Raw genomic sequence first — 21,158 nt, forward strand, 5'->3', positions numbered from 1 at the left:
TCTCCCGATATTATTAACTCATTAAGTTTTTTTCATTATTTTTAATAAAAGATGAGTTATGGCTTTAGCCTCACTGTGGCAGCATCCCCCCCTCACCCTCCTCCTCCCTCCGTCCCCTCTTCCTTCCCCTTCAACCATTTACTCCCTCCCCTCCTTCCCCTCGTCCTCCCATTTTCTCATTCCTTCTTGGCCATATTGTGCCTCCTCTGATTTGTTTGACCCCTGAACTGCAGTTTCTGACCTCGGTGTTGCCGCTTACGACCTTCTGTCCGTCTTCTTAGCTTTCGCCGCAGTCGTTCACGTCGATCAATCATCTCCATTTCTCATAGCGCTGAGCAGTTTTTAGATGGCATTCATAAGATTTATGATTCATGACTCTCTCTCTTCTTCTGCGTGAGTGTGTGTGTGTGTGTGTGTGTGTGTGTGTTAGGGAGGGAGAGAATGGAGAAAAGGAAAAAGAGAGTGAAACAAAGACAGACCAGAGAGGAGGAGGACGAGTAGCTTGTCGATGACACAGTTGAATAATGACAATATCTATGATTGATAGCTTATACAGAGCTAGATGGGTGTGCAAACTGTATCCCTCTCTCTGTGTGTGTGTGTGTGTGTGTGTGTGTGTGTGTGTGTGTGTGTGTGTGTGTGTGTGTACGCCCACATATTATAGTGACAAAAAAGGCCGTTTATATGTTGTGTTTCCCCCCTCCGCATTAATCTGATGTTAAAGAAGCAGTGATTAATGGTTTTCATGTAGTTTGAGCTGGAAGTGGTCACTCTGGAAAAGAGACAGAGACAGAAAGTTTCGAGTGGACAGAATCACCAAGGGACACATGATGTTTGTGAGGGAATAGAAGGGACTCAAGGAGATGAAAGAATACTAAATGTCTTTTCTTTAGAAAGGGCAGCCACAGCCGAGAGAAACCTGAATGAAATGTCTGCCATTTATACCGAGACGAAATGCCATTTAAGTGCTTTTTTAAAAGCACTTCATTCACATCTATCACCCTTTTTGTTTTACGGTAATGAAACACTTGCATGCCCTCACTCTTTGCTACGGCACATTTTTCTGTGCAGCAATGTTTCCTAATGTCCAGCACAGTCGCTGAGTGACTTCAGCCGAACCGTTTAACTTAAGTCAAGTGGACATCTTTCAAAGTTACCGTTATTATAATAATATGAAATCCCTTCCGTGTGTTTCCATTAGCAGTAATCCCCTGCAGAGTTAAAGACCGCCAGGAATATGATTCATCCTTCTTGTGGTCCTTCAAGTTCCAACACTAAATGCTGCCATTTACTTTAATTGCATTATGAAAAATTAGTTTGTCACATTACGTCTCGATCCAGCGTCAAAAGAGGCTCCGACGTGGGCAATAACATAACTCTTGCTCAGAGCAATCGCGGTGTGTTTTAGAACTGTGTACGTTTTCCTATTCATTTACTAAAACGCTGGTAGAACATTAGAAGTAACATTTCAAACGCGGTGTGTCGGTGCTTCTGTTTGCAAAGTTGAACAAAAGTCACCACAGTCGGCCAGATGTCGCACCGAAATGGCAAATGCACGCACGTCCTCAACACGGTCGTTATTGAGACGACAGTTTAGTTTATTCATACAGTGCAAGAGCTACTGCAGACTGCGTTCTGTTACATAAATCCACCTTTGCAATGCACACATACCAAGTCACTGGAATTACGTCAGCTTCTTGGCTTCTGGTGTCGTCTCCGTGCTGCGTATCACTGGCACGTCGCAGCTCTTATCAATTCAAATTCTTGCCTACGCAGCTTGCTGTCGACTCCCTCCTCGGTCTGCACCGTGATTAGGATTTGGTTTAATGGTTTTCCTAAGCGTTAATATTCACGCTAGTTTCCATTTGTCTTTCATTTCCTTCTATTATGTGTTTGGGGAGTCGTTCTCCCTGCAGTGCCTTACTGCTCAGGTTCTTGGAGAGCTCCCTGTGTTTTTTTTTTGACGAATCCTTGTAACCATTTGTGATGAATGGTGCAATCCTTCATACATGACTGAACAAGCAGCGCACACATTGTTTTCTTTATTTAATGGTGTGATGATCACCCAAGAACGATATTACTTCCTATATAACAGGAATGGAATCTGATGACGGAGGATTAAAGTAGAAATGGTAATGTGTGCATTGATTAAGGCACATTTAAATGATTTCAAGGCTATTTTTCTTCTTTCTTTTCTTTATACCTCTAACAGCTCATGAGGAGCTGCTCTCTAGGTAGAGTATATGATGTTGGTGCTGTGAATGTATAGTAGCGTGCAACTAATAAAACATATACATTTAAGCCGGGGTCCTGTGAGCCTGAGGGTTCTGTGCTGTATCTTAGCTGTTCCTAGTTTCTGCGCTTCTCTGGACAGAGATCTTTGATGTTGTTCCTGGAATCTGTTGGAATCACTCTCCCAGTTACAGTTGCCTTTACTCCCCCCATATGTATGTATGTATGTGTATATATATATATATATCAGTTCTCAAAGGAAATGGTGTAAAATGGGGAAAAGGTTAAGTGTTAATGTGGCAATAGTTTGCGTGTGACAGCTGTGATGAATTGTTTCCAATGTACTCTTAATCCTTACCTTTTTCATATGGTGTTCTCTGCATCGTCACACACGATAATCCCGGTTCATGACCAACTATAGCCCACTCTTATTACCTTGAAAAATGGTAGCGAGTGCTATATTCCTAATTTAATCTGATATTTATTAGTACGACGGCACTTTTTTTTGAGTAGCAGTTTTTTTTTTTTTTTTGATTTCAAGTATGATGGAACACGTGTGCTACATTTGCCAAGACACACTCTGGAGGCTTTTCAGAAGTGACACATAACAACAGTAACAATCAGATGTCTATGCATCACCTTTTTTTTTGTTCATTCATCTTAAACATCCAACATTAATTACAAGTTCAGTTGCGTTGTGATACTTCATGTTTCCCGCTGGCGTGCAGTCTGGAGTCAGCAAAACGGCCAAGTTGAAACCACAATTAGTCCAACATGTTTGACAACGTCCAATATTTAGCTTTGTCCGCGTTCGCGTCTTCACTGGTTGGGTCCCGGATGGAGTACGAACGAGCCCATTCTTGCTAACGATGCGTGGAGCTGCCGAAGTGACAGAAGGAGACACGGATGGAGATGATCAAAACGTTATCCTCTCATTCAGTCACTTGTACATTAGCTCCAACACTTTATGGTGATTCGTCAGTTAATTGTTGTGTGTTAATACGTGAAATCCCGTGAGTTATAGATTTTGTTGCCAAAGAAAGAAACAAAAGGTGGAAAAAAAAAATATGAAACATTTAATAATGTTGTTTGTCAGTAATTGACCCCCTGACTACGGCATTAGCTGCAAAGATGTTTTGTTTTGTTTGATTCTTGGAAATATTGTTATGCTGCATATAATGTTTGCTTTTCTCAGACGGCTGGGGATTCCTTATTTCTCTCCAAGGCTTGGCAAATATCTTGTCGACGCTTTTTCAGTTCAGAGTTTGCGTTAGTTCACATGATGAATTATGGGTGAATTTATATATGCACACTTTCCACGTATTGCATGGCTAAATCAGTTATTGTGTGTGGGTCACCACGTTTGTGGTGGCACAAGATAGATATTTTTATTTTTTTCTTCCTGTAAAGGCCTTGCAGCATATTGGCAATCATAAAGGAAGAAAAAAAACCAGTTTGTTGTATCGTTGCTTTAACTAACGCACACTTACCAAGCATACATGATGAGAAAAACTATAAGTTGATAGTGTTCACATGAAGCAAGCAGAGATAAAGAGAGCAGGATGGGGAACTGTGTAATGCATCTCCTCTGTAGCGAAAGTTGATTTCTTGGCTTAACATGCATATTGCCATATGGCCTGATGCGCTGTGTATGACACTGTTAGGATCTCTGTATGTCACAGTTCATTTACTGTGGGGCATTTACATGTAAAGGGCTATAATAGTGTTGTCTTTATGTGTATCTACTTACATGGCATGTTAGGTGCTTCTGCTGCGGCACCGAACGCTTTCAAACCGTGGGGCGTCTTTTTGTGTGCGTCTGATGTGTTGTCTCCTCGGGATGGATTCACAGCGTCCACCTGGGTGGACAGACCATAATAAGAAACGAGCTATGACTCATTTGGAATAGTGTATCGATGTCATTGACAATGCGGAACTTGGTTATTCGTGGTAAAGTACATGCTCCAAATAATAAAATCCAAATTTACAGCAATCTCTGTGTTGGGCGCACTTTTCATTCATTGAGTTTAATGATTGTTGGATCGTGCTGACCTTCATTGCTAGTATTCACTTATCTGACGGTGGACAGTTAACTCTTCCCTCCCGTGGACGTCTGTGGCTGCAGTGCCATTTGCAAACTGGACCGCTGCTGTGGTTGTCCGGTCCACGTCTTGAAGCGTGAAGCTCTGATCTGGCAGACCTGCCCTGCATGTAGAAGGGATGTGGCCACACAGTAGTGTTGCCTCCGTCATCTGCTCTCTGGCTAATTTATAGAGAAGAAGAAAAAGAAAAGCTCAAAAACTGGCCAACGGAGAGGAAAAATCCCCAGAAAGAACATGCCGTGAATTCACACGGGTTCCATAAACGTTATTGTATGAAGTCCTACGTTTCTCATATGTCGTCAGAGATTAAGGAAACACTGGCTTCACTGATAACAATGTAGATTCACAATTTAAATGATCATTTAGGACTGTGTATTGGACTGCTGTGCCGTACACCCATTCAGTAAGGTGGTCAAACACCAGGAGCCGCAGCTTCAGGTCCCGCCTTGTAGATAGTCATAGAAGAAGAGAGGAATTTGAAGACGGATGCCAGTGAGGAGGATTTTTTTTTTTTTCCCAGACATGTTTGAGCTTAAGCTTAGTCCTCTATCGCTCTCTCTTTTATACACATTGTCAGTTGATATTTCACCTCTATAATGTTTTCAGTCCTTGGAATTGCACTACCTGCTACTCATTTTACATGTCGCCCGCTGAAATGAAACTGTTTCAACAACACGAGTTATATGACACGGAAGAACGGCACAGATTCGATTTGCACTTTAATCCACTCCTCGACTCTTTTACCTGCTGGTACAGTGGGCGATGGCTGTCGACTCCTCCATCCACTGTAAATAGGGCACCGACATCTCAGTAGATGGCTGTAGGCTGACCTGAAGTCCCTGTTTAGGGCTCCGTAGAGGATCGGGTTGAGGGCTGAGTTTGCATAACCCAGCCACAACACAATGGGATATGCTGATACTGTGCTGGGGTCCGGGTGCTCCTTGAGGCCCAGCACTGTGAACAGGATGAAGTACGGCAGCCAGCACACAACGAAAGCCCCTATCACAGCAGCCAGTGTCAGTGTAGCTTTATGTTCCCGCAGAGCCACTGCTGTGACACTGGAAACTACAGTGGTGCTGGTGGAATTGCTCCTGCTGTGGTAGTGAGTGGTAAAAGTGGGCCGGGCATTGATAATGCGCTTGGCCTGTGCCCGTGCGATACGAAGTATGCGCAGATAGATCACGCACATGGCCACCAAAGGCAGGTAGAACGTCAGGAGAGAGTCAGTCAGCACGTAAGGTCGGTTCAGCTCGAAGCGACATTTCCCCTTCGGAGCCCACGGCCCGTTGTTCTGCACCGTCCCGTTAACAGTGTTCCACCCCATATGGATGGGCAAGAAGGACACAGCCACAGACACTGTCCAGACACTGGCCATGGCCACTGCAACTCTCCATGGCAACACCAGTGAGGCATGTCTCAGAGGCATGGTCACTGCCAGGTAGCGGTCGATACTGATGGCCAGCAGAGTGAGGATGGAGGCGGTGCACAGCATGACATCCATGGAGACGTAAAAGTTGCAGAAGCCTGGGCCGAACGGCCACTCGTCGTTGAGCTGGTGGAGGGCGGAGAAAGGGAGGACCAAGAGGCCGAGCAGCAGGTCGATCACAGCCAGCGACACAATGAAGCAGTTAGTGAGACAACGGAGGCGTCGGGAGGCGCAGACAGCCAGGCACACCAGCACGTTACCCCCCACAGTCAGAAGGATGAGGAGGGACAAGGCGACACCCACCAGCACTTTTGACAACATTATCGCTGAAGCTGCTCTGGAAACAATGATGAGACATCATGGCTGGAACTTAGTGTGAACCATCATTTTTTTTTTTTTTTTTTTTTTTAAATCAATGGCCAGAATAGTGGCCGTACATAAAAGTCATTGACATAACAAGCTCACATATAATGAGATATAATCCTTCAGAGGGTTTTGGTGCTTCCAGCTATTATGGTGCATCAGTGTCTCCATGTTCCACTGTGACATGAAGTCTTGGCCACGGGCAAATTCTCTTTTCTCCTCTTTTATTTTTTGACTCTTCTAACCAAAGCTTTCAACTCTCCTGAGTCACCAAGTTTCCCATCCACACTCCATATTTATCAAAACATTGCTGTAAGAATTTGGCCACATGACATTTGATTCTTGTCAAATGCTGCTACTGGGAGCAGGAAATCTGCAGCGGGCTTGACTTGGCTGTTGAAATGTCACTGATGGCTACTGAACAGCTTTCTGGCTTCAACACTGTCTTCTATGGCTGTGGTGACACCTAGTGGGCTGAGAGGAGAAACACAAGTGGTCAGTGTTGTCAGAGGTTGCAACAGCCACCGAATAACTTGAGAAATTCCTTTTTTTAACAACCTATTACGATACAAGTAGTAACTATTATTTCTATTATTCTACATAAACAGCAGTGTGCAAATATCAGCTGAAATTAGGTTTGGTGGTAAATAACGCATTAAAGCAGCATGATGAATAATGAAGCGTTACGAGACAGTGATGACAAAAAGTGTGTGTTCTTGCAAAGAAGTAGTTTTAGAAAAATCTTTTTTTAATGGTTATGCTTAAACTGTTTTAATTTGGTTGTTACAGAGAAGTATACAGTGTGATTGGAGTTTTTAGTGTGCATATTGTTGAATGAGGATTGCTACCTGATAAGTGAGACATGTGCTTGCATCAGTGCATGGTGGGTAATGTAATGTTAGTTTTTTTAGTTGATATTTGGACATTTGTCAGACTTGGTCCAGAGCTACTCGCTTATCTCAAAGAGAGGAAAGAGATATGAAGAGATGGACGCGAGAGGAAAGCGAGACGACACAATGAAAGAAAAATGTCGACAGAAGGAGGTTTTAATTAAAGCTGGGGTCAAGGTCCACCAGGCCCCAAATGTGCAATTTCGAAGCTCTTCCAATATGCTATTCTTTGTTCTGCGGACACATTTCTGACTTGACTCACTGTGGTGAACGATCAGAGCAAACACTGATATCAAAGCCACTAACATATGCAGCTGAAACACATGCTCATGAAATCTCAGCCTTGAAACACATGCTGACTCGAGACCGGATTTCAACTGTTTTCATCACCAAACTCGCGCTGTCATCCACTTTCTCTCTCACACACACACACACAGGTTTGCACAGCTATTGATTTCAGTTCATTTGGTCAGCCTAAACAAAACGTTAACCCTGTCCTTAACCTTAACTCAATCCATCTTTTTTTCTAAAGCTATTTTTTGGTCCTTTTTGGCTTTAATGGATAGGACAGTAAGGTGTGAAGTGGGGCAGAGAGAGAGAGTGGATGACACGCAGCGAAAGACTGCAGGTGGATTTGAACCTGGGGCATTACAATGGCCCCTTTGTTCCATGGAGCGCCAACTCCACCAACTGAGCTATGAAAGTGTAAAAAAATAAGATTCTGCCTCATTAAGACAAGGTTTTGGTCCCTATGAGTACAACTGTTCCTGACTAGGTCAGCAAAATTCCAGAATGCCAGAAACGCATGCACACCTTATCTCAACCCTGGGACTTTCTCTGCATCTGCACATGTATGTGTACACTTGCTGCTGTCTGCACTCGGCTACATGCATTAGTTCCTTTTTCCCCAGATTAGATGTCCTGTGATTTCTGGGCTTCTCTTGCGAAAGCAGTAGGTGCCACAGCTGTAGTTCCTCTTCTCCATCACATACTGACTCGCGCATCTTGTTAACAACAATATCGAAAAACCTGGCCAAATCAATAATGCATGTTATCATCAGTTATTTTTAAATGATCTCATTGTTCGTCATTTTTAGGCCAAACATGCACACAAACACACAACCCCAAATATACTGTATGTCTGTGTGTCTGAATTGTGAGTATTGTGATGAGGAGAATACTTTTTCTGTGTTACGTATTCTGTGTTGTGCCAACTGTTGGCGGTGAAAGGTTTGCTCTGCAGAGGAAACGCAGAATTTCTCCTCTTTGCACATTATATACAGCAGGGGTGTCAAACTCAAATGACCTGAGGGCCAATGAACATCTAATCTGTTCAAGAAGGGGCCGGTCTGGAGAAAAAAAAAGTATCAGGTGGGCAATATGAGATATGACATCCATCATGATGTCGCAATAAACATATTCGTGATGATATTTCACAGAATTTCAAAGTGAACGTGCTTGTTCTGATATGGAGTGATGTGTGTTTCAGCATCATGACGTATTTATGATGCAAAATAAATCTATGAATATCAAAAACGGAGAAATAAATCGAAAACTAAGTCAGTAATAACCACAACTGTAACTACATCTAGTTGAGATGTCTTTATCCTGCAAATACGTCATTCTTGGATTCAAAACCACACGGAAAAGCTCTGCCACTTTATTTAAAATTCCTCAAGATGAGCAACTGAAGTACAGAAGAACAGAAGGAACAACCGGTTCCTGCTGTGAAGAGAGAGAGAGAGAGAGAGGGGGAGAAAGAGGGCACGACTGTAGATAAATCAGCTCTGTGTTTGTAGAGAAGTGACATTTTCACCTGTTAACAGTTTATTTATTATATTATAATAAATATATATTATTATTATATTATTATTATTATTATTATTATTATAATATTATTTAAATATTATGTTATTATATTATTAGATTATTTATTTGTGGTAGCTTTTATGTTTCTATTCCGTACAAACAGCGGCGACCTTCACCTGCTTTGATCCCCACTTAAATGTGTGTATCTGTGAGTGTTTGTTTGTGCGTAAGGAGGAGAGAGAGAACGGAAATGTTTGAACAGGACGTTCAAACATGTAAAGCGTTGATGTTCATATTCTACAAAACACAAATGAGCTTAAATGAGCTTAAATGAGCTTAATCCCCCCCCCCTACTTAGACCTTCCCTTACTCATTAAGTGGCTCAGTGCATTGGCTGAGATGAGAGGCAGTACAGTCAGAAGACATCTTGGAACCTTAGACGGAGTAATGAGGCTGTTTTGCCTCTCAGCTCACACATTTTCCCCTTTACACCAGACAGATGTGTCTTTCTGGAAGGAAACGGAAGAGCCATATTTGCTCTCCTGCTCAAGTAGTCATCAGAGCGATCGCGCGTAATCGCTACAATACGCTCATCAAGTGATGAATGTGTTTGTGTGTGATCATGCAGCGTCTCCACTCACAGAAACATGCCATTCATTCATTCATTCGTGGAGTCCTTCCTTCATGGAGACAGACGTCTCTTCTCTGCCATCTAATGGTGGATCGGAGCATATGGTCTGTCTCGAGACGGATGTGTCACACCTGCTGCTGCTGTAATGAGCGGAGAGTCATGTATGTGGGTAAACACAGTTAAATCCCAAACACAACACGTGGGCGTTAAATTCTATCATTTCCATCCCAGAATTACTCAAGGAAAGGGGAGAAAACGGGGGAATTTCAGCGCTAGATCACTCATACTCACATTTAGTGTGTACTGTAACATTGAAAACGCCTCTTCTTTTGTCAGTCGAGCTGCAAATATTTGGCTCCCTCACCTCCTCTGCTTTTGCAAAAATAATCTTTAGCGTTCTGTATTTTTTCCCGTCTGTGTGTCTGCAGATGTGTCTGTGCATGTGCAAGCGCATGTCTTTCTGTTTGTCTTTGTTTTTGTCCTTGAGACCCAGAGACAGACAGAGAGAGATGGAGACAGACTGGATGGGGAAGTGGTCTGGGATGGAGGTTGCTTGGTAACAGTTATGTGTCCTGAGCAGTGGAGGGAAGCTGTGGAATCCTGACAAAGCGTGAAAATGAAACACACTGAGTGACAGGCGCACAGACGGGGGGCCGGTGGGGGGGATCAGACATATAAAATATGTATAGACAATTACAGCATGCATTGCTGTGGCACCCAGTTGGGGTCACCCGGGCTTATATGTCAGTCTTAGTCACCTCTGTTATGCCAAGCCTCATCTTAATGAACACCTGCATGTATGTGCATGCAGACGTTGTGCATGTTGTGACACAAATGCAACATCATATCTCACAGTGACTCATGTGTGTGTCTGGGTAAACTTGCTTGTGAACTGCTCAGTTGCTGCGTGCGGTTCCCTGACCGAGTCATGACACCTAACCACATCCTGTCGCTCTTCAAATGGCTGCTGGCGAACAGCACATTTCAATCGTTAATTAAACTTGCACTGAATGTCTGTCGTCGGGAAATCACACTTTCACTCTGGGAAATGATTTGTGACGCAAAAGTGGGAAAGATGAAGTGAGAAAGTAAAACTTCCCGATATGAAACAAACAAAAATAATTCCATGAAAGTTTCGATTTCAAATGCACGCACACACACGGTCTCAACTTTTTACTGACTGAGATAATAACACCATTACAAGCTGAGCTGACACACACACACACACACACATGCTTCTTTATCATTCCCCCCCCCCCAGCAATTTATGACTGTAATAAGATTATCAGACTTAGTCAATATCTGACAAATATTAAATGACTGTAAGAATATTATTGTTTGGCTGAATCAGTCACTCGGTACACAATGAAAGCAAACACTAACGATGCCTTCACACTTGAAATACACGACGCATTCAAATGCTCATCACAATGAATCTATTTCAACACACATCAAGTAAGAACTTAGCAACTCACCTCACTGCTGCTTTCCTGCTCCTGTGACGGCTGCCCCCGCTGCTACTGGAGTGACGACAGGGCACAGCCTCACTCTCCAAGTGTGTGTGTGTGTGTGTGTGTGTGTGTGTGTGTGTGTGTGTGTGTGTGTGTGTGTGTGTGTGTGTGTGTGCGTGCGCGTGCGCGTGTGTGTGTGTGTGCGTGCGCGTGCGCGTGTGTGTGTGTCTAATGAGTATATGTGGGGAAAGATGGGAGAGAGAGAGACAGGGAGCACCAGTGACTCACATAGCTCTCTCGCTCTCTCTCTCGTTTTCTTTCACTCTCTTTGTTAGTGCTATTGTTCAGCTCCCCCTCTTTTAGACTAATTTTCTTTTGAAATTATTTTTAATAGCTCTTCCATTCTCTTATTGAATTGAATTGATTTTTGAATTGAATGACTTTATTCCTCACTCCTGCCTTCTAACCTCGTGCCAGCTCCTCCACTCCACAAACGCTCACCTTTAGAGACCTGACTGTGTTAGTGGGAAAATCCAAGCAACCAGTTGCATCCAGACCTGAGACGCCAAATGGCCGATGGGTCACTTGAGGGAATGTTTTTTTATTTCTGGTGCAGCCTTTTATTCAGGCGTTGTATCCTTGGCCACATGTGTATGTGGCTTCTCCTCCCTTTCCAATGGCAGTTTATCTTCCGACGAACATTCATAAGTCATTATCGTGTCATCTTTTCATAATTTTGTTAATTTCTCCCTCCCTTTTGTCTCTTTTGGCTCCCTCTCAGTTTCCACATTCTTTATCTGTCTTTGTCTCTGTGCTTTTCTCTCTCTGTCAGAGGTCGTCCCTCTGTCTGCTGCCTCTCTTTATTCCTTTGTCTGTTTGTTGCTTATACCCGTCGTACATTTGTAACTTTTTCTTTTAGGTCACACTCTGATTTCTGAGTTTTGTTCCACAGCACATACTGTATCTGGTGTCTTTTCTTCAGTTCTCCCTCCATCTTTCTCTCCCCTTTCCGAAGCACACACATTTTAAGATCTCATTTCTAAGTGTAACCTTCACATGTACACAGTGTTCCCCTCAAGATTTCCAGGTTCTCCCTTTCTGTCGGTGTTAAATCCACAGTGTGTTGAGACCCCCTGCCTCACCTCTTGTTCCCATAACAACAAGATATCCAGAAAATCTTCTGATGAGGCCGAGTTGGTGGAGGTTACATTGAATTTATACCATGAGTCTTTGGGTTCATATGCGATATAAGAGTTTTAAATAGATTGCCTTTGGGCTCGTTGTCAAAAGGCTGGAAATGGCTCTTGTACCTTGCATTTCATTAGAGTTGTAATCTCAGACGTTCTTGAGAAGGTAAAAATGAAATCTTTCCAGAGGAAAGAAACCAAAAGCACCATCCTGTTTTACAATTGCAGAGCAAGGACATCATCTCACAAGAAATCAGTGGTTTGTTGCTCGTACGGCAAGCACAGGGGAGGCAAATTCAAAGGACGATTTTAATGGAAAAAAATGAAAGCCCAGTGGTTTGGAGCTGCAACTAACGATTATTTTCATAATCGATTAATCCGTCAATTATTTTCTTGATTAATCGTTTGGTCCATAAAATATCAGAAAACCTTAAAAAATGTTGATCGGTGTTCGTCAAACCTGCAAATGTCTTGTTTTGTCCGCAAACCAAAATGATTAACCTTTAATGATTTGTTTGTCATCCAGAGCAGAGAAATGAAGAAAATACTCCCATATAAGAAGCTTAAACAATCGGAAATCTGGTTTTAATCATGAAAAAAGGTTCGAAACGATCAATCGATTATCAAAATAGTTGTCGATTCATTTAGTAATCAATTAATAATCGATTAGTTGTTTCAGCTCTACAGTGGTTATTTTATCTGTAACTGGAAAATGTAAATTTAGACCAACATAATAATTGGGACCAACCGAGGTCATTTTTAAAGCCTGTCAACCTGTTCCTTCCTTCTGTGTCATGTGTAATGATATTTCACATGCAGGACAGGTCTGTAGTCTAAAACATGGTCAACATAAACACGATTAAGAATAACACACAGAACCAAGACATAATCCACCTGTTTGTGGGATGATCGAGGAAGCTGGAGAAACCGTTTTTGCTGTGAGGCACCGATACTTCATTAGAGCCAACATTCAATAACTGACTAAGGAATGATGAATAAGCTAAAAGCTCACACTTGCTTTAAATAGATGTGTTTTCCAAATGTTCAGCAAGACACTTCTCTCAGCAGTTACCGGTATTAACTTATTATACTCACTTTAAGCAGCTGATTTTTTTTTTTTTTAGCAAAGGAGTCACCCATGCTGCACTAGATTTACTTCACAACACTTGTTCTGTATTCATTAGCTGTTAATTAATAATATTAGAATAAAATGGATGGTTGTCGACTGTGATGAGGAGATTACGAGAATGTGAAGCTGACAGTTCCCCTCAGACGAGACTGGGTTGGAAAATAATCAATGTCATCTTTTACACACATTAACACACAACAACCTTATTTTGTTCACGTCTGTGAGGAGGTCACAAGGTTCTAGTTATCGCTAACTAGTTATATAATCCCTCACGTCCCTGCCACTGGTGTTTTAAACTCCGTTATCACACGCGTGTGTCGATTCAGTGATGATTTCAGTCCAGATGAGCATAATGGAAACTTCACACAGTGCAGTGTGCACTCTCTATAGGACTCCACCTTGTACTCACCCACTTCCTCTTAACCGTCTGAAGGCAGGAAGAGAGGAGAGACAGAAGAGGAAGAGAGGCGGAGGGGGAAGGGCTTACCTCTTTCATTTAAGCTTAGAAAGAAGCAGAAGTGAGAAGTTAAGTCGACGTGCGCTCGAAAAGGGATTCATTTGTTTGTAGGAGAATCAGAGACTGGACTGAAAGCATAGATTAGGTGAGGGACCGCATGCAATCATGGGCCCTTGGACGAGGACCACTGCAGAGCGGTATGGTGTAGGTAAGTGTGGATTTCATCTTCTTCTAAGTCAGTGTGTGTGTGTGTGTTTGTGTGTGTGCATGCATGCACATGCATGTTGCTATCGTGTCTGATGAGGTGTAATAATAAAAACATGCGCTCTATAAATAAGAATGAGAAACACTTCCTGCTTGACAGGATGTGAGCAGGTGTCAGTGGCCTCACTGAACACGAGAATCACCATTGATTCAAAGTTGATGAACTGATGGAATAACAGCGAGTGATGGACGGAGAGCTGTCTGTGTGCATTACACTACACTGCACTACACACCATGCAGCACATTAACACACGTGTGACAATATTTGTGTGGAAAGATTTATTTTTTTGGCTCTGCTGTGTTTATTTTAGTGTGTGGGTTAAAAAATGGCCGAGCTGATCAACATATGTTCCCGTCACATTTACTCTATAGTTTTTTTTTTTTATTTTTTCATTTCATTTTATTTATTTTAAGCAGAGGCTGTTGCATTAGAGACGGTCACTGACATAATTGCTCAAAGAAACGGTGGTTTATCGATTTGTATCGAAGATGAACATCTTCCTGGTCTGTGTGAGTCGACGTCGACATGACAACACAGGAAGTGGAGAAAGAAATAAAGTTTTGTTTTGAGTCTGAAGCTGCACAGCTAAAAGTGCACAAACACACGATGTCATGAAGTCTTTATTCATTTCAAAAACAGTCGACATTCAAACTTTTACTACCGGTTTGAAAATAAACACTTAAAAGAGCAAGCATTTATTCTGTAGGTGCCACGTCTGAATGTTTTGTGCGTTGGTTTGGATGATTTGAATTCAAATTATGATAATTAGACAGTGTTTAGTAGCTGCTTCCTACAGTTTGTGGTAAAAAAGGATTACTTAAATCCACTGATATACTTTGACATTAATCACTTCATTAATGATGTACTGTAGTGTGAAAAAAGTGAACATTAAAAAGTGTAAAATATGGGATAATTATTACCAAAGTACTGTCTTTATGTCATGTAACCCGTTTCCAATTATTTCCCTTATTTCAATTTAATTTCTTTCTTTCCATGTTTAGATGTTCACTTTCAAATCACAGTTGTACTTATACAAAAAATACTTTGTACATTAGTAATAATTAAAGAAAACCTGGGAAGAGAGTGATGAGTTTTTTGGTTAAATTCACTCATCAGACTGATTGGATCTGCTCCATTTTTATTTACTGCCATTAATCAACTGTCTGTCAAATGTGTCTTTGTCTAGTTAAGTGGAATTTTGCGGGACAAGGAGACAAGCAACTTTCATTGGAGGTGGGAGATACTGTTCACATCCAGGAAGTCTGTGATGGTGAGAGTCAATTTTGTAAAATAATGAATCACTTTTTGTTGCAAGAATCTCTAAAAATATTCTAAATCTTTATTCTAAATTCAGTGTTAGTGAATTTACTGAATGACGTTTACTGAATGACGTTTTGCACCTATTCGTATTAGATGACATTATAGTGGACCAGATGTATCAGATAACATGAAAACATTAATGACGATCACAGATTTACAGAAATACATATTTGCTACATGATAGAAGGCAAGTGTATCATAATTAATTGTGTCTGTTTTTCTCTGATATTTACAGTTTTAATCCAATTTGGATTAAACGTGGTTAGTTTGCTCGGGGTCAGACCTGCTATACTATATGTCAAGGTCACAGTATGGGGGAGACATTTTAAACTGCTCAGGTGCAGGAAAATAATTACATTTTTCATAGTTACATGAAATTGTTGACACTAAATAAAGTCCTAAATCTGGATGTAATTACTTTTGTCCTTGGCTCATAACCTTGTATTTTACATTTTGAGTGATGTCACTCATAGACCTCATGCTCATAGTGTTATAATGAACATATTATTACACTCCAGACCTACGTATCTCTTGTAATTTTACTATTGATATGATTGTATCATTTTGTCAATCCATAAAATCCCCCCTCAAAATGAAAGCCTTTTAACGAGGTGTCACATAATAATCAGCACTGAATCATCATAATAAAATAATGAAAGAAATAAAGGAAAGTTCCTGTTCCCTCGACGCTTGTATATTTTATATTGTAATAAATGTGTGTGACGACGGTGAGATGTTGTGCTGTCTTTCAGGATGGTACCGTGGCTACTTGGCTCGGAACAAAGCTCTGCACGTAAGACCACAGCAATGCTTGACCTTGAACCAGTTCTACAAGTCTTTTATAATTTTATTCCTCTTTACTGGTGTTTTCTAATTGACCCTTTTCCTCTCTAGGGAGTGTTCCCTGCCTGCTTTGTTCATCTTAAAGACGTCGTCGTTAAAATACGAGGGTAAGGGGAACGGAGAGCGCTCCTCACCTGTCTCCAAAACTCAACTGGAGTTGTATTTGTTGAACGCCGTGACGCATTTGTGTGTTACAACAGAAATGAGGAGGTGGTGATGTCGGCAGAGATGCCCCTGGTGAAGGAGGTGACCACCACACTGAGGGAGTGGGGGAGCATATGGAAGCAGCTCTTTGTGGTAAACAAAAAAGAAAAGGAAAAGAAGAAGAAGAAGTGTGTGTGTGTAGGTCAATGTAAGTGTTTGTGTGAGTGTGACACCATTAATCTACCTGTCCAGGCAAATAAAGAGCTACGTGTGAGGCAGGTCCAGAGACTGATGTGGGAGTTAATGGAGTGGCGTTCCCAGCTCCTGTCGGGCACTCTGCCCACTGACGAATTCAAAGAGCTCAAGCAGAAGGTCACCTCCAAGATTGACTATGGCAACAAGTATGTCCACCCTGAAACTAAATCATTATTATAGTAACTCATATATTACTCTCTGGTTCTCTGAACCACTGCCTTTTTGATTCCCGCTTCTTTGTTCACCTCCCATCGATCTGCCCCCCGATCTGTGACTCCTCCTCTCTCCAGGATCCTCGAGCTGGACCAGGTTGTCCGTGATGATGATGGGAACATCTTGGACCCTGAGCAGGCCAGTGTCATCAGTCTGTTCCGGGCCCACGAGGGGGCCACGGCCAAGATCAATGAGCGCATCAAAGAGGAGCAGGTACGGACGAGATAAGAGAGGAGGAGTGTGGTAGAGGCCGGATTTAGGAAGGATGAAGGGGGGGCCCGTGCAGAAACGTCTCCCAGAACAGGGCGAGGGTCTCGTGAGTGGTTTTGAAGTCGGATGCTGCAGTCGTAGTTTGATTTACTTGTCAAATGATTTGACGTTGCTGTTATTTGTGGTCTGTTTGCACCCGATAAGAGATTTTTCCTGAGAGAAATCCTTTCATGGGTTCTTATCAACTAATGCTGTGTTGAACTAACTGGATTACATCATTTTATTTAGTTGTTTTTTTCTTTTTGATAAAAAAAAAAAAAAAAAGTTAAACTTTATGAGAATGCAATGGATGATACCTTTTCATTTCCCAGCTGAGAGTAATATAGAATCTACATTTGTTTGACTTTATTGTCTCTGTTATTCATATATTTTTGTTTCCCTCTCTCAATCTGGACAATGCAGTTGATACATTTTAGAATTCAGTTACCAGACACTACTACATGTTGCATTTTATCCAAAGTTGACCTCCTAACATCAATCCCATGTCCTGCAGTCCAACATCCAGACAGATCACAGTGGGATCTCAGCACGGATCCAGTCTTCTCCCACCCACAGCCTCTACGTGTTTGTCAGGAACTTTGTCTGTCGCATTGGAGAAGACTCGGATCTCTTCATGTCCCTCTATGACCCCATCAAACAGACCATCATCAGGTATCACTTCAAAGTTCCATCTTCTCTATTCCCCTGTGTCGTTATCTATCCTTGTCCTGTAATGAACCCGACTAACTTGGAACAATAATACACCAAAAATAAGATCAGTGAAAACACAAATTACAGGGCTGCAGATACTGACTGACAGTGCTGTGTGGGGCTCGACAGTGCTGATGCTAAGCCCTGTCATTCACTGTCATACTGGATATATCAGGGTCTCCGCCACCGCAGCTGAGAGTAGTGAGATAGAGCTGGATCAGTCACCTCCGTGCATATCCTCCACCATTTGATTCTCGCTCACTTTTTTGCCTTTGTCCTGATTTTTTTATTCCTCACATGTGCTCGCTATTTCTTCGTCTGGTTAAATGTTAAATGAACTGTTCTGTTGGCAGTAAGAGGGAGCGCAGTCTTCACGTAAATGACCTTCATCTGTATCTGAATCTTAAACACACAGTGTTGCTCATATTCAGCATTCTGAATGCCAAAGAAAGCCAATAGACAAAGGTGTATAATCCAGCTTTACCCGGACCAAACACGCACTGCCTCGCGAATTGGTCAAAGATCATGTTTCTATTTTTGTAATTCACCAGTTCTTGTACATAGACATATTTCCAAAAACTGAACCCACTTAGTCAAATACAGGGAGTATTCAGAATTTGATCACAAATCTTTATTACAGCTGCATTTTTTACAGGTGGCAAAAGTACTTACATACTTTATATATTAAAAAGACTCAACTTCTTTATTCAAGTAAAGGCCAGAAGGTACAAGGTACACAGAATATGATAGTGTTCTTTGTTAATTCCCCCTCGTATGCATTACAACTAATAATAATGAGCCTGTTTTGAGACTATAGAGTAGAATGTATAGATGTATGTGTTCAAATGTAGGGACCAAAAGTGAAAAGTCATCAGAAAACTAAATAATTAAAGTAAAGTGCTGAAATATCTAACCCAAGTGTAGTAACAAAGTGTTTGTACTTTCCATCCTCTGGTTGTTTTTCTTTGAAAATATTGTGTCACAGATAGTGATGTGACATTTGAATAGGTTGCATTTGTGACACACTCTTCCCTCTGACCCTTCCCGCAGTGAGAATTACCTGGTCCGCTGGGGCAGCAAAGGATTCCCCAAGGAAATCGATATGCTCAACAATCTGAAAGTTGTCTTTACAGTAAGTGACCACAGGAGAGCGCTGTCACACTGTTCTCGAGCAGTCCACATTCATTGTACATGAATAAATGCAACCTATTTCTTTTCAGACGTGATCTTTTTCCCTCCCCCCCTTTACCCTCTAAAATTCATTTGTCATCAACTCTCTGATTTATTTTACAACCACTACTTCTTTTTTTTTTAACTCCCTCATCATATTCTCTGTCTGTGGTTGCCAGGACTTGGGAAACAAGGATCTGAGCAGAGAGAAGATTTATCTGATCTGTCAGATCGTGAGAGTGGGCAAGATGGACCTGAAAGAGTCACACAAGAAGTGCACTCAGGGTCTGAGGCGTCCGTTTGGCGTGGCAGGTACTTGAACACAAACCAGTGTAATTGTTTTTGTTTCAGAAAGTGCAGCTGTAGTTGTCAAGTCAAGTATTTACTGCAGATAAAACACCAAGTTGCTGTTGAGGTTGCTCGTCCTTATCTTTTATTTATTAATACAACTTTTATTTTAGTCTCTGAAAGCTGCAGCGTATCCGGGAGATGGGGAAAAGCTGGTTGGTCTCCAGTTATTGCTAAATTTCATCCATGTAAACTTTCCTGGCTTCATTTTTTTCTTTTGCTTCTCAAAGGTTAAAGTGCATTTGCCCCAGTTTTGTTGCTTATACTTGCAGCCGAGAGCTGCTTTGTACAACCACAGCCATATTTTATGCGAATAAAACTACATTTTGATGTGATCTACCTTTTTTCCTGCCCTTTGGGGCCGATGTTCCTCCCATAGGTTCAGAGTCCTCATGAAATCTCCCAGTCTGTCACCGTTGACTGATGCCAATCCACGGCAGGAGTTACTGTTTAGTAGCATTTTCTAAGATTTCTTTTCCTCACAGACATTTGTTTTCTCTTCTTGGCAGTGATGGACATCAGTGATCTCATCAAGGGGAAGATTGAGTGCGATGAGGAGAAGCAGTTTTTCATCCCCTTCTTCCCGTATGTTCTATTAAAGTGCTATAAAAAGTTCTCAAAGGCACACACACACACACACACATCACATTTTAATAAACACAGGATGCTGGGCAGGATAAACAAAAATGACAAATACCAAAAAGTGTCCACACATTTGTTGCTCCCTGAAATCCTAATCAAAGAAGTCTTAATTCAGACTTGGGCTCAAAATATCACCCGGTTGGTTATACAGATATTTCCCTGATATGCTTTTTTGCAATAATAACTGTATATTTTCTTCCTCTCTTTATTAATTTTGTGTTGACGTGTGTGTGTCTGTGGCGTTTGTTTGTCTCCAGGGTGGTAGCGGAGCACGACTACCTTCACACCTTGCTGAACAAAGTGACTGCGTCGCGAGGAGACAGTGGCGGCCAAGGTACCGTTTAGCACTTAGCGCCGTTTCCCCGCTGTGACGACCATGGGACTGCTCCGTGTCACGTTGAGTGTTAGGTTTAGTGTTTGCTGCAGTCATTAGTGGTCCAGCCTCTCACCTTCTTCTCTGTCTTCTGTGTGTAAGAATGACGGGCGTTATCTTGATGGAGAGCGTTCGCCCTTGAGCCCCGGTAGTTTCCGTATTACTTGCCCTTTATTTCTCCCTCACCAGCCTCCCTCACCCCCCCCATGTTTTATAGCTGACTTTGACAGCCCCTGTGGTTGATACTTCCTTGTTCCACATGAAGTAACCCCAAATGCAGGACCCAGACAAATAAATATGGAAGGAGAACCGCAGGCCATCAGATGTCTGTTCTCAACATTACTCACCCTTAATCTCTCCTTCCCTCTCACTTTGAGATTCCTCTGCTCCACAACACACATTCTCTTTTCCCCGGGGCTTTATATTTAGCCTTGAAAATGTGGCTTTGTGACATAGTTTAGATTTCCCCCAACGATTTCCTTAAAATAACCCTCCCTCTCTTAAATTTTTACCCCTTACAATAATATCGTCATCTTGTCCGTCTCTTTCCCTCGAACCCCCCCTCATGCTCACGTTTTATTAAGCCGTGGAGTTTGTGTGGTCCCTGTTTTAACAGTAGCAGCCTTTCAATTCCTCAATCATGCATTCAGTTTTGATTTATATTTTACTTATAACATCGGGATGACTCCATTATTTAAAAACAACTTGAAGTAGCACTTGTTTTTCTAAATAAGCGTTTTTGTGTGTGTGTGAAAAGCTGACGAATGACTGATGAATCACGTTTAACTCCCTCTTTGCAGTAATCATTTCATGTGATGATCAAAGTCAAGTCAGTCATTAATATAGAAGTGTTAAATGTCCCTGTTGAGATTTAAAACATGGCTAAAGGCTGGTCACTAGCTTAATATGGAAAATGTTCTTTATTAAGGTTCAAAAAATAGTTCTTTT

General features: G+C 41.8%; 2 protein-coding genes across 2 annotated transcripts in view; one reads left to right on the forward strand and one right to left on the reverse strand.

The window, feature by feature from the left end:
• Window positions 1-2,854: 2,854 nt before the first annotated feature.
• On the reverse strand, window positions 2,855-10,982 carry hrh2a (histamine receptor H2a). Its single transcript, XM_058649193.1, has 5 exons — window positions 10,929-10,982; window positions 5,079-6,597; window positions 4,285-4,495; window positions 3,983-4,091; window positions 2,855-3,111 (listed from the first exon to the last, which is right to left on the reverse strand). The coding sequence occupies exons 2-3, from the start codon at window positions 6,079-6,081 to the stop codon at window positions 4,293-4,295; spliced, it is 1,206 nt and encodes a 401-aa protein (XP_058505176.1). The 5' UTR covers window positions 6,082-6,597; window positions 10,929-10,982; the 3' UTR covers window positions 2,855-3,111; window positions 3,983-4,091; window positions 4,285-4,292.
• A 2,753-nt stretch (window positions 10,983-13,735) lies between these two features.
• Window positions 13,736-21,158, forward strand: part of LOC131472235 (dedicator of cytokinesis protein 2) — an 84,030-nt gene continuing 76,607 nt past the window's right edge. The window contains exons 1-12 of the mRNA XM_058649191.1: window positions 13,736-13,885; window positions 15,129-15,212; window positions 16,015-16,055; window positions 16,157-16,212; window positions 16,306-16,402; window positions 16,502-16,650; window positions 16,795-16,930; window positions 17,481-17,638; window positions 18,728-18,809; window positions 19,027-19,159; window positions 19,705-19,780; window positions 20,095-20,171. Coding sequence (XP_058505174.1) covers window positions 13,843-13,885; window positions 15,129-15,212; window positions 16,015-16,055; window positions 16,157-16,212; window positions 16,306-16,402; window positions 16,502-16,650; window positions 16,795-16,930; window positions 17,481-17,638; window positions 18,728-18,809; window positions 19,027-19,159; window positions 19,705-19,780; window positions 20,095-20,171 — 1,132 coding nt within the window. The 5' untranslated portion in view covers window positions 13,736-13,842. The remainder of the gene's footprint in view (window positions 13,886-15,128; window positions 15,213-16,014; window positions 16,056-16,156; window positions 16,213-16,305; window positions 16,403-16,501; window positions 16,651-16,794; window positions 16,931-17,480; window positions 17,639-18,727; window positions 18,810-19,026; window positions 19,160-19,704; window positions 19,781-20,094; window positions 20,172-21,158) is intronic.

The sequence above is a fragment of the Solea solea genome, chromosome 14, assembly GCF_958295425.1.
Source record: "Solea solea chromosome 14, fSolSol10.1, whole genome shotgun sequence".
In the NCBI taxonomy this organism is placed as follows: Eukaryota; Metazoa; Chordata; class Actinopteri; order Pleuronectiformes; family Soleidae; genus Solea; species Solea solea.